Source organism: Haliotis asinina, chromosome 4, assembly GCF_037392515.1.
Source record: "Haliotis asinina isolate JCU_RB_2024 chromosome 4, JCU_Hal_asi_v2, whole genome shotgun sequence".
Lineage (NCBI taxonomy): Eukaryota > Metazoa > Mollusca > Gastropoda > Lepetellida > Haliotidae > Haliotis > Haliotis asinina.
This window is the reverse complement of record NC_090283.1, coordinates 59613584-59627599: the sequence shown is the minus strand read 5'-3', so window position 1 is coordinate 59627599 and position 14016 is coordinate 59613584. Positions and strand designations below refer to the sequence as shown.

Below are 14016 nucleotides of genomic sequence, written 5' to 3'. Positions count from 1 at the left end.
GTAATGTTCCAGCAATCTCACACGTTTTGCTCGTGGGGAATTGAACACGTGTCTGGCGCGAGGTGGGAACGCTTTGACCACTACCTGTAGGCTACCTTTAGGCTACTACTAGGCTACCTCACTTCCCCCGTAATAACTGAAGTTACGGAATAAAAATATTTTAAACAACGTATGTACCACAATGGACAGAGGTGAAGTTGATATTCCCTGGACATAACAGCATGGCGCTGCTTACGCTTAATTCTTTAAAAGTGACATACTGTTTCGTATCAAAGGTGCCCCCTGACGTGCTGTTGCTAAATGCGGCGTAAACCATTATCATAACCATCAACGAGGGACCAAACCGGATTATGTCGACACATATTTGATCAAAAATAATGTGAAGAGGAATTCAGTTTCTGGCCAGGAGACATTTATGTCGCTAACACAACACTAGGTGGAAAAGGTGTTACAGTAGCATGCATAAACCAAAACTGGCTCACTTTTTTATCTTATCTTATCTTATCTTATCTTATCTTATCTTATCTTATCTTATCTTATCTTATCTTAAATATCACCATGGATAAAATGTATATCACAGTTCCTGATATCCTGGATGTGCTTTTCAGTCACTGCTGACGCGCAACAGTGTGTTTTCCAACTCACGTATTGTTCTTTGTGAGCATACAAACATAATTTCATTTAAGTAGCACGGTTCGCTGCGGCTGAAATATTGGCAAATTGTGTGATCTACCATGTATAATTAGGAGATAATATGTGTATAATGTCTGTGTTTGGAAATCAGATGAATGTTAGACAGAATTTCATTCGAAGTCGAACGTGTTACCAGCTGGCAGAGAGGAGAATTCTGGTAGTTCAGTTTTAGATCTGTAGTTCTTTAACGATGCAACGGGACTTGAAGGAGTATGAGTTGTATCAATTTGATGTTTGCCCTGATCGTTATCTTGCTAATTTCCCATTCTAAATGGAAACAAATATTCCATTTACAGGATATGGAAATGTTTACTAACATTCTGCTGCACATTTTGTATAGATAGGGATGTATTTTTACAAGGCTTTCTCATTTATATGTTAGATATTGATTGTTATGTACGGAGCTGTGTATTGCATTTGAGTATGAATAGAAGGTAATATGACAATTGTGAAGGACAAATCATGTAACTGTATAGTTCGAGTTTTAATAAATGCTTTATCAGCATTTCCATAACGTATTTTGCGTTGATATCAGTTATGTTAGTGGTCAAGGTGAAGTAGTGAGACAGTGTTGAATACGTGAGCACTGTAAAATCCGCAATCGAAAGCGGCTAGTTTTATGGACTGACCAATCAAATACGTGCATTTCACGTTGGCATGGTAGAATCATGGAGGATATTTTATACCTGTTACATTTGAAACAAGACATGAACATTCCAAGTATTGACCATGGATATGCCTGGGTGGTTCTTGGTGCTTGTTTCACTATTGAGGTGCTCTATGGCGCATTGGTATCCTCTGTTGGGGTGCTTACACCAGCCAATTTGGAGGAAATTGACAATGACATAGTCAAAGTGTAGTGGGTTGGATCAACTCTGTTGGGGACATTTTCAGTGTGTGGTGAGTGTATTTCTGATGTTCATGACGCAACACCGATATATAATTAGGCCCACAATATGATTCATACATATGCATGCTGGACAATGATGACACGCAGTATTAGCCGTCAACAACTACAATAATTACAGGCATGCCCGGTCCTAACAGATATGTTCTAATGCTGGGTACCTTACGTTTACAATACGATCTATTAGTATAAGGTCTCTGATGACAGTGCTTTAACAGTCTCAACAGATATGTTCTAAAGTTGCGTACATTACGTTTACAATCAGATTCATTGGTACAAGGTCTGTGATGACAGTGCTTTAACAGTGCTAACGGATATGTTCTAAAGTATCTTACGTTTACAAGACGATTTATGGGTAGAAGATCTCTGATGACATTGCTCTAACAGCCTCAACATAGTTGGAGATGGTAGGTCACAGATGGTATCCATAAGACCCGTGAAGATCCGGGTTCGAACTGGTCTTCAATAATCTTCAGTAGTCTTCACGGGGTCGGGTGGTCACATTTGTAGCCACGTGCTCATGGCGTTGATCGCTGGATTGTTTTGTCCAGATCCGATATTGACAGGCCGCCACAATCTAGCTAGAATATTAGTGAGTGACTCCAATTGGCAAAGCTTATGAGTGTTCACTCATACTCTCAGTCACTGGATTATCTAGCTCATGGAGAGACCTTTACAGCTGACACACGCCATAGTTTCCCCATTACATTGGTCGATGTTCATGATGCCAATCTGTTTCAGAGTCTGGACCAGACTCGGTTATTTACGGCCCGTAATCATACACCTGTAATATGACTGAGACCAGCGTTAATATAAACAATAAACACTTTGTCTTGTTTTCAGGTCAGTCACTAACACATAGTGAGTGATATTCCCATTGTCTTGGAGGACAATGTGAGACAGCGTCTTTCACAGACGTATAACATATTGCCACGAAAACATATTGTAACAAATAATCAAGGCGTTGTAATCCACGATACTTTTATTGTCTTTGAAATAAATCGTGTCTTCAAGGACCACTGGCGGGTGTTTTAGAAGGCAGACTGGGACACAGGTTGACTGGTGGCATCCTGATACTTGCAGGACCGACAACTGCATCCTTCTGTAGAACTGTCACTGGATTGGTCATCACCCTTGGAGTTATTACAGGTGAATATCGCTATTATGATAAGTGGTACAAAGCAGGTCCATTGGTATTAATATTCTACACATAGTACCAAACATAATAGTCAGGTTACATGGTGAGCTATAACAAATATTACAAACTGATATACTGAAACGTGGCTGTTGACCACGTGCTTTGCTGTCGAGGAATACATGACTGACCTGGGGGATAATGACTCATCTGGTGAATGAATGTGAAAATGTCAATTTACACAGACGTACACAATAGGAAACGTCCCACGTAGCTTCTTATATAGGTCTTATCAAGTTTCCATGTTATTAGTCCAAACTCGTCAACTGCTCATGCAGATCACTTCAATGAATGATGTATATATTTAGGAATACCATCAAAATATGTGTCATTGCACCATTCACTCTGAAATATTGTCAGTACTTTCTCGTGCTCTTTGACGTCCAAATGACATCTATTTTCAATTGTAGGATGTGGTCTTGCAGCCATCGTGAGTGGCGTGGCACCTGGTGACTACTTCGCTAAGAGGCTGCATGTGAATTTAGTTTATGGTATTTGTATGTCTGGAGGTTCATCTGGACTTCTTACAGTTGCCCCATTAACAGTGTTTCTCTCAGACTTGTACAATCGTCCTACATTGGAGGACCAGAAACCAGTCCCAGTTGACTTTGATAGAAACGACCTTGACCAAGACTGTAAAGAAGAAGCTATGTTTGAGCTTTACAGTGTGGAGAACAAGGATGCATGAGCTCGAAGGAGGAGGACAGTCAGCACTGTGACGTCTGACACGACTGTTTCTGCTTGTCTGACAGCTATTGGAAGCATTATCCTCCATGTCGGACTACAAGGAATGTTAGGGATATCATTAATGGCACTGCCCACTGTCTGACAGCTATTGGAAGCATTATCCTCCATGTCGGACTACAAGGAATGTTAGGGATATCATTAATGGCACTGGCCACTGTCTGACAGCTATTGGAAGCATTATCCTCCATGTCGGACTACAAGGAATGTTAGGGATATCATTAATGGCACTGGCCACTGCTCTCCCGCACGTATTGCCTTGAAATGATGTTCAGTGCATTATTTGTATTACTATTGTCTTAGGAATTGACTATGGTTGGACCACCTATTGGAAGTATGTAAATCCTGTATGTATTTTCATGTATCCATTTGTTAAACGCGTGACAACGTGACATGCTTTTGGTATATTCTACTATTTAATATGTATCTATTCTATGTTACTTACCTGGTGTTTATGGAGATTGTACTTTGTATCAAAGTGTACACGTGTTTATTAGCTACAAGTTAGTCCCCATTATCTATTGTGATTCTTCAAAGGCATTTAGAAGTTGGCGTAGGAATACAGGACAAATTTTATGGATAGCAACTTCTTGAATTTATTTTGCGACGTTTCGGGGCTTATCCTAGCCCCCTCATCAGGTTGAGCTGAACTGAACAGTAAAGCTAACTGTTAACTTTGTAAAATTCAAGAAGTTGCTATCCATACACTTTGTCCTGTATCCCATTATCTATTGATGTTTCCTTTTGTATCAAAGTGTACACGTGTTTATGAGCTACAGATTTGTCCCCATTATCTATTGTTATTTCCTTTTTGTATCAAAAAGTACACGTGTTTATGAGCTACAAGTTAGTCCCCATTATCTATCATTATTTTCTTTTTTTATCACAATGTACACGTGTTTATGAGCTACAAGTTAGTCCCCATTATCTATTATTATTTCATTTTTGTATCAAAATGTACATGTGTTTATGAGCTACAAGTTAATTCCCATTATCTATTATTATTTCCGTTTGTGTCAAACTGTACATTATTTACGTGACGTTTATGGAATAGGTTCTTTTCGTGTCAAAGAAAAAACAACTCATGGTCAGAAAATGACCTTGATATGATTATGCTTCTTTCCGTGGAACAACATCCAAACAATTAATTGCTCGTGTTGGGTGGCAGATGTCACTGGTAGAGCATTATATGCTTACTATGAACAGCTGTTGTCAGAACTGTGTGTTTCTCATTTCCAATTTTCTGTAAATGTTATTTTAGTATTTCATACCAAATGGAATTTCTTTTGCTGCAGACAATCGAGACTGATCAGTTACCATTTTGGCTGTGTTATATTTTTTGGTGTTGCAGGTCTCTTTTATGACACAAGCAGAGATTACGAATACACCATTAACTTCGCCGGTAATTGAAATACTAAGTTTGAATGTTTCCCTTTGCAAGATTCAGAAGAGGGTCACCCCACGCTCCCTGACCAATTGCATGAAGGGTTTTGACGCATTGCTCTACTGCATTCAGAAAAGTGGAGTATGGCGTAGTCACACCATACGGACACTTAGTAGCAATTATCAGCACGAGGGCGTAGTCTGTCTGTTTGATGTTTAACGCCATACTCAGTAATATTCAAGCTGTCTGGACCAGACAATCCAGTGATCAACATCCCGAACATCGATCTACGCAGTTGCTACACGATAACATGTGTCAACCAAGTCAGTGAGCTCTATCACCCTATCCTGTTTGTCGCATGTTACGACAAAACATGGGTCTTGAGAACCAGTGGTAACCCTGCTTTTCATGTGTGGGATGAAGGTGTGTGTAACGGTCGCGTAAGCAATCGAGTTCCACGTATTTACCAATCGTTACAACGAATAATGGAAACAAGTGAAACCTTTCCTCTTTTCCAGTTTTGGTACAAATGCATAACAATCCAGGATCACAATGTTCAAATGTTCAATAGGTTGAGCACTACTTTAGAAGTGCGTGAACATGGTTTTACTCTGTTTAAGGCAATATTCCAGCAATACCACGACGGGGGACACGGGAAATAGGCCTCACAGACTGTACCCATTAGGGGAATCGAATCTTGAACTTAGTTGTGGCAAACGGATGCATTAACCTAGCGGCTACCTTCGATTCGTACAGTGAGTGTTGACACTTTGTACAAGCCTAAACAGTCTGGAATTGAATTTTGAATCTCTGTACTAGTCTGAACAGTCTGGAATTGATTGTTTACTCTCTGTACCACTCTAACCAACCACTTAGGTTGAAGGTAATTATAACAAAAAGCATCCAGTGTAGAGGTGAGAATCTCGATAAATATGACGGTTAACGGTACATATACATCATCGCATTCAAGGAAAGAAACGTTTCATAGTTAAGGACATACATTTCGCTAAACAAAGATGTGTTCTACATTTTTATGCAAATTGCTGCTCAAGTGTCACAAATATTTTAAACACCTACTGTCACGGACAGTATTTCATATGCACGTGTTACTCAATATGACGTCATGAAACTATCACGTTCATAAACACATCGCTCGAATCGAATGTTGTCAGTCACGGGACTGTGTGGTCTGATATGGTTACAGTTGTACAATCGACTCTTCTTTTAGTAGATTTCTGAACGATGTGGACAGGGTTTTCTCGTTTTCATTATTACGCAACTGGTCATATTAGCGCATACTCATGGTATAGCGAGGGAAATGAAGCTCGTCTGACGGTCAATAAACAACGGGGTCGCAGTCGCAGGATACCTCTCTGGAGCTCGTTCACAAAGACAGTATTGAGCAGGCAGATTGTGACCTGCATAAAAAACCCAAGCTAATGAGAACGGAGTTAAATGAACTTTTAAAAGGTACAGTGCATTCACTATGTTTCTATTCATAATAACTGAGTACTACTCTTTACTATTGGCCGATGCCTATTCCAGTTAGTTCAGGACCTGTGCTTGTCGTGCGAGGCTACAGGATTTGCTCTGGAAGTCAGATGATGTGTGTTTCCTCGAACCAAGCGGGACGTGTCGCTGCTTATAATATCAATCATTGGATTGTCGTCTATATAAGGCGCCGTGGGTTTGCCAAGCGCTTAAAGCCGTCGTCCATCATATCGAAGATAGATTCTCGATTCTCTCGGCTCGATTCTCCACATTGGTGCAATGTGTGAACCCATTTCTGGTGTCTCCTGCCGTGATCCTGCAAAAAATGCTGCGAAAAACTAAACCCACTCACTCACAAGCTCATGTTGGTGAACCGCAGACACTGTATACCTGGAACATATATACGTGCTTGCTTTATTTAATAGCTTGTCGTTCATATTCGTTGTTAAAAGATCCAAAGATTTACCTTTTGGCTCATGTTTGAAATTCATGTAAAGGAATAACCAGTGGGCGTCTTTTTCCTATATCCACTTGCATGACTGAACGTTACAGCGTGTCAGCTATCCACACGAGGGATGGCTTTAAATTTGAGATTTTGTCGTGTAATAATTTTATAGTTATCATCTTTGAGTGTGCAGTTTCAGAACCTTATCGACAATGACTGCAAAGATGGTCTTATTGGTAACCTCCTGGACAAATTCCCACCCCCCATAGTGCATCGTAGGACAAAAATCGTACGTCAATTTCACCGGTGCAACGAGCACCCCTGGATGGTCTACCAGGAAGTGTCCACCCCCCTCCATCGTCAAACATAGCGAAAAGTTACAACAAAATAATTATCGGGGTTTTTTTTAAACGACGAAAGAAAGTATTTATTCGTGTGACCAAACCTATGAGACAAATCGTCAGAGATGTTCTGTCGACTTCACATGACTGTGCAGAATTTGATTGTGTTGTAATTATTTGATTTTGTGTTAGTGAGCAATTCATCGGTCTCTTATGAAATAAATAGACTGAAGCTTCGATAACACGATTGAGATAGCTTACAGTAGTGTAAATGAATAGTGTGTACACAGTTCCACGGGAGCAAACACTGCCATATTGTAGTGTGATATCCGGGCTATCAAGAGGTCATTAGCGTGGATATTACGTGGGAGGTAGGATACAATATATGTATATACTTACTACTGCACTATCTCTGATTGTTCTCGCGAGTAGTTTCATCGGTGAACCGGCTATTTATCATTAGCAAGGACAAAGGAGTATGTGTACATACGACATAAGGTAGTGTCTCAAATCTGAATGTCCGGGTTAGAATCGACCTTCAGCAACCCGTGTTTGTCGTGTGAGGTGACAAATGGGATCGGGTGGACAGACTCGCTGATTTGATTGGCTCATGTCATTGTATACTGGCGGTCCGGACCGTAATGATCACCGACATGTGCATGTATACAGGCAGTTCAGATATAGGTACGATGATCTGTCTTATCCAAGTCAGTGAGCCTGACCAATCCATTCGCTTGGTCGCCTTGTCCGACAGTCATGGGCTGCTGGAGACAATTCTAGCCCTGGGGCTCCTTTCACAAAGCAACCTTAACTAAGGTCAACCTTAGTTAACACTGGTTAGTTACCATTCTTTAACACTGCACTAAGGTTACCAAAATCTAACATAACTTTAGTGCAATGTTGTAGAATGTGAGTTAAGGTTGACCTTAGCAAAAGGTTACTTTGTGAAAGGAGCCCCTGATCTTCACGGGTTGCACCATGTGCAATTTATGAAACACATCTACATGGACTTTGTCTAGAGTTGAGTTCCTGTTTTCACTTGGTGATGTCAGTAATTATATGATGTCTACATTTTCCACTGGTAGGTATCAACAACAGGAATATATCAGCCCTTCTAGTTTCTATACTTTCATCCTTTGAAGATAGGCAAGAACATATATAGCCACGATTATTTCTCAGTTTTGTGCTAGTGTATACTGACAACTCTTCAGAAGACTATTTGTCAGTGAATGAGTGAGGTTAGTTGTACACGGCTTTTAGCAATATTACATTATTACAATGGGTTTCACACATTATCTGACTGCAGAGAACAAGATTAACGTTAACACTTCCCTGTCTGATTCCTGGTTCATGAATCACCGACTAAAGCAATTTCCTAAACTGAACCGACTAACTAACCGGAAAATGAGGCTCATATTTCAGAGGACAATATGCGGATTTAAGTGCAGAATATTTTGCAAGTTTATCCACACTATAGGATTACACTGTCACTGCAACGTCGGCGTAGTGTAGGCGACAGGTCGGTGGTTGTCGATAATACGTTATCATGCACGGTCACAGCACGTTGACGGACACCTTCCTGAATGCAACGTGTTCAAGGTAGAGTTGGTTTTGATTTTAATTTAACAAAGCAATGCATTAAACCTCCCGCTACTGAATATGAAAACATTTGATTCCATTTGGCTGATGACGTCTCCTTTGATGTAAACAATCCGAAAGCACGATATTGATGATGTCGCCACCATGAAAGATATTTGTCTGCTTTGGTGATGGACACGTTGCCACACTGATCTGGCTGGAAGGCCTACCGGGTGTTTGATAGATAAACAAAGCTTTCATGAAGTATTTGAGATGTATCTTGATAATATCATATGGTCAAAGATCAAAATCAGATCAGGGTCAGATTTTCCAATTTTAAATATGTATTTTAATTAGGAATCTGGTAATGTTGAAGAGAACGGTTTCTACTTCACCACAATAGAATCTGAAGCTGATTGTCGGATAACGAATGTTTCCACAACGTATTGACAATAACTATTTCAGAGATTGGTATGTCGGAGTCAGAAGGAGAAAATGTCGGATCAACGACAGTAATTATCACTTTTTTAAACGGTTTCCAATTTTTTGTGCATTGTCGCATTATCGAGAATTGACTGTATTGTCATCGATTTATACTCAGAATAAGAAACAGAATGACCATATTTGGTAGTGAATACAGTATTTAAAAGATGAAAGAATGACAAATGCAATTAGTTTTGATTGAGGATCAATACAGTAACATATGACAGTTTCGTTTAAGTATTTGATACCGTTTTTCATTATCGTTATTGTGGTATATTAGATAAATAAAGAAAGAAAGACAGAAAGAAAACACACAGTTCCAGAAGGTTATTATACAGAGGATCGATGCTGTAACATATGGCAGTTTTGTTGAAGTAATTGATACTGTTTGTCATAATATGACAATATCATATTCACCCATAGGCACGTTACATGGTTTACATAAATACGTTTCGATAATAAGCCCATTACTACTCCTTGTACCTTCTGTACAGCCAGTTTTGAATTTAGTGATAGAAAAATACTATTCAATGTCTTAAAGATATCCTAGACATGATTAATATATAACAACATAACACAGCTTGCCTTTGCTATGTTCCACAACCATTAAATCGTAAAAGGCCCTTAAAAACACAACATTACAGCCGTCAGATGTTACTTCTGTGATGGTACCTTCAGCATGTGTTGTCCTTTGATGCCAGGTTTCCATAATGTATACATATTTCCTTTCAATATCAATCGTGTTCTCGTCACGATAAGGCTGAAATATTGCGGATGTGACGTTAAATATTAACTCACTCACTCACTTCAGCATGTGCCCAAATTTAGGTTACCAGATCTACTCCATCCACGCCTTTGTCCACCATGAGATGCTTCCGTTCGTATATGTCCTGCAGCTGTTTCCCAACAAGAAGCAGACTTCGTACCAGAGACTGCTCAACATCCTGAAACAAAATAACACCGTCCTGAACGTCGTCCGCCGGCCTGCACACGTCTTCACCGACTTCGGGATAGCCGCCCAAAACGCCATCCGCATAGTATAGAGTCTCAATGCCAGACAGAGGGTTGGATGTTCCTGTATAGAAGGCAGACTATATGGAAAGATGCACAATGATTTTGCCTGCAAGCATCTTTCAGGACGAACCCCAGCATGAATCAGCTCGTCCGTCGTGCAGCAGCCCTTCCACTTCGGCTGAGTGATATTAGTGTCTTTTGGCTTTATGCCCTAGAAGACTGTGACATGGACACTCCAGGTGTAAGAGACTCTGCAGACTACGTTATCGAGCAGCGGGTGCAGGGTTGTCAGCCACTTACGTGGACACTCTTGGTCCGAGGAAAAACAGTCATGTGAAAGCGCTTGCCATCCTAAAATGTATAGATTTATCAATCTGATCAGAATTACACAGAAAGAGCATTGATGCAGTTTCAGGTGTAGTATGGTGATCCCACATTTCCGAGGTGACGCAGCGTGACGCAACGTGACGCAACCTCGAAATTGTGGGGTCACCATATTGCTGCAGGGTGGTGGCTGTGTGAGACCTAAGGAGAAGTATCGCCAGCGACTAAACCGCGAGAAGATGGTGTCACGAGTTTCTTACTAATTATGTACGTATGTGATATTGTGAAGGATAATAACGTATGTTTGTATCATGATGATAGCTAATATTGCATGCTGATGAGATTGTTCATGATGATGATGATGATGATGATGATGATGCTGTTGATGTGTATGAAATGAATGAATGAAGTCACAGTGTCCGTGTTGTCAATCACGTGCGTCCTCCAGGAAAACCCCTCATGGCTGATGGCAAACTGGGGGTACACTCTCTTGATCTATCCCAACATAATCTAAAGCGAATTAATACACATTAAACTTTTCCCTTTAAACATGGCTTATCCTATTTGGCCTGGTTTCCGAGTATACAGTTTAATATTCATAGTCTGATTGGATGAACAAAATTCCATTCAAATAAGTCAATATATACAAGTGTGATTAAACTGTTTATACGGAAGACATTTATAGGATATACCATTTACTTTTAAATAGCATAACGTGTAGTGTTTAGAACTGATAATGTTAAGTCAGTCAACCTCCATTAGTTATTCAAGTAGGGACCAGCATATCGTAATTATAGAATGGTTGTAGATGCGGACGAATCTTAGATGTTCTAAGCAAGTCGTTAGGGGCTTCACTCGTCACACCGATGAACTGGGTACGATTCCCCAAATAAGTGCAATGTGTTCTTTCATGCTGTTCCTGGTGTTCTATAATCAAGAACACCTTAATACCTTAATAATAAGAAGAGGAACGATTACAGTCAAACAGTTTACTGTCAGTGGTGTTGTGTACTGACCAGTGAAGATGCTTGACTTGCACAGTAAATCGTCCTCCTATGTTTGACTTTGATTGATACCTTAATGAATGAACAATACATTGTCGTGAATTTAAATCGTGACTGGCGATGCGTTGCTGGTGTATTGTTACATAACTATATCTTGTCCGGCGATGCAACCACGGTCGCCAGACAATAGACGGTCAGTGCGCACGTTGACTTTGAATGATGTGTCCATCATACGTCACTATAGCTTGCTATGTAGCTGTCAGTGTTCAATCTGACGCATAACATCTACTGCTAGGTTTGTTTGTAGATATCAAAACGTTAAAAGTATTTCGATTCCACTAAGGTTTGTTAATAATTATATTAAGGAACTCCAAATATTTATAGACAACCAAGCAAGTATTTTGAGCGTATTTTACACGGGTATAGTTCTTCTACCTCGAGATATCACTTGAATAGAGCTAAAAGTGTTGCAAAGCCACAGTCATTCTAGGATGCCCACAATAGAGGACTGACCTGTTGAAATGTTCTGTCAGAGTGGGTTTAGACAGTGAATGTTCACATTTGACTGTGAGGTGATTTGGGTTAAACAAATTAAGATAAATATGAATATTAATATGTATTTCTGCCTTTCAACTTGATCAAATGCATTGTGTTGTTTCAGTTTCTGCCACCATGAGCTATAAGTACAAACTATGTTTCGGGATGTGTCTGGTGACATCTCTTGCTGCGATGGCTTTCCACTTGACAAGTACTCCATTACAGGATGTATGTCTATGGCAAACTTCCAATCTGACAACATTTACAAGACGACTGTCCCCCCTCGAGGTGTCCCTTGAGTATCCCCTCGTGCTTCACAGACAGACAGTAAACATTACTACAGAAGATTATGAAACGCGGAAACGTATTGTGTGGATGAACGTCCCTCTCTTGTACAAGACTGTAAAGTCCTTTGACCACTGTTACGTTCGTTCGTGTGAAATAAGTACGAACGAGGCACACATATCATCTGCTGATGCTGTGGTTGTCAATGGAGTTAATTTGCCCGCATCCAAACACCCAAACACCAACATGAACCAGGTGTGGATTTTGTATGGATGGGAATCACCTCTTCACTATCATTCAAACACGATTTTCCGTTCTGACTGGAATGGACGTTTCAATTGGACATTGACGTACCGCCTGGATTCGGATATACCCTTTCCTTACAATAGGATCTTGTATACAGGAGGCACTGTGAATATAAGTGATGTTCTAAGACGAAAAAGCCGATCAATAGCTTGGTTTGTTAGTAACTGTGGTACATCGTCAAAGAGAGAAGTGTATGTTAAAGAACTACAAAAATATATTGACGTTGACATCTATGGTGCCTGCAGACAAAACAAGAGCTTTGACTGCCCCAGAGAAAGGTTCTTCGAGTGTCTTGGTCTGTTAAACACAACGTATCGGTTTTATCTGTCGTTTGAAAATTCTCTTTGTAAAGACTATATCACAGAAAAGTTCTACAACACGTTCATGACTACAGCTATTCCCATCGTTCGTGGAGGCGCTAACTACACACGTCTTCTGCCAGAAGGAACCTTCATCAACACGGCATCGTTTGACAGTCCCAAAAGTTTGGCGAATTATATCAAATATTTGGAGAACAATGAGACAGCTATGGGTGATATTCTGATAAAGAAGCACAAATATGAGTACATTAATTCACAAGGGACTGACTTTGACTGGAGGTGCCAGCTGTGTGCCAAGTTACACGGAAATATTACAAGGACGCATTACACAGATATGAAACAGTGGCTTAGAACCGGAAAATGTCTAGTACAGCCAACAGATCTGCCCTAATGCTTTGTATCATAAGAAACGTGTCCTGACCGCTGCATATGATAACATGAATTAATATTGCACAAGAAACAGTTTGTGGTCTTAGATAATTCTTCCAACACACCCTTCACAGTGAATGAGTGTGGATGTTTCCGTTCGTTTGACAAAATTGCTGTGTTTATGCAGAGGACTTAAACGGTGTCGCCTGTTGTCGTGCGCTCCTTGACATCGGCCTGTAGTTTGTTGATGTTGCTGACAGCAGCGTAAAATTTTATTTATTCTGCATCCAGTCTTTGAAATATTCATCCATATCTTTACAAATCAACCTTTTGTTCGTCAAGCCTGAATAAATTACAGATACACATAGCTGATCTCATGTGTGTAATTGTTATGGTGTATAAATTGCTTGCTGAATGTTCCTGATGACAAATGTATTTTGACAAAACCAATACCCAGGAATAGGGTTGGTTTGGTGTATTGATTTACTCCATACTCAGTAATATACCAGCTATATGGCGGCGGGCCATAAATAATCAAGTTTGGACCAGATAATCCGGTGATCAACAGCAAGGGCAAGTAGGACGAGCTCTCTAAG

General features: G+C 40.1%; 1 protein-coding gene and 1 pseudogene across 2 annotated transcripts; both read left to right on the top strand.

Moving 5' to 3' along the window:
• The first annotated feature begins 1361 nt into the window (after nt 1–1361).
• On the top strand, nt 1362–3483 carry LOC137281054 (monocarboxylate transporter 4-like; annotated as a pseudogene).
• A 2791-nt stretch (nt 3484–6274) lies between these two features.
• Nucleotides 6275–13792, top strand: LOC137282622 (glycoprotein 3-alpha-L-fucosyltransferase A-like). 2 transcript variants are annotated; one of them, XM_067814402.1, is made up of 2 exons: nt 6275–6393; nt 12265–13792. In XM_067814402.1, the coding sequence occupies exons 1-2, from the start codon at nt 6363–6365 to the stop codon at nt 13440–13442; spliced, it is 1209 nt and encodes a 402-aa protein (XP_067670503.1). In that variant the 5' UTR covers nt 6275–6362; the 3' UTR covers nt 13443–13792. The 2 variants fall into 2 exon arrangements, with proteins under 2 accessions (XP_067670503.1, XP_067670504.1); XM_067814403.1 differs by lacking the exon at nt 6275–6393 and adding an exon at nt 8742–8799.
• The last annotated feature ends 224 nt before the right edge of the window (nt 13793–14016 follow it).

Excerpts from the sequence above, each read along its gene's own strand:
- LOC137282622 (XM_067814402.1), top strand. The coding sequence starts at position 6,363 with ATGAGAACGGAGTTAAATGAACTTTTAAAAG. Across the intron at positions 6,394-12,264 it reads GTTAAATGAACTTTTAAAAG|TTTCTGCCACCATGAGCTAT; the intron begins GTACAGTGCATT and ends GTGTTGTTTCAG.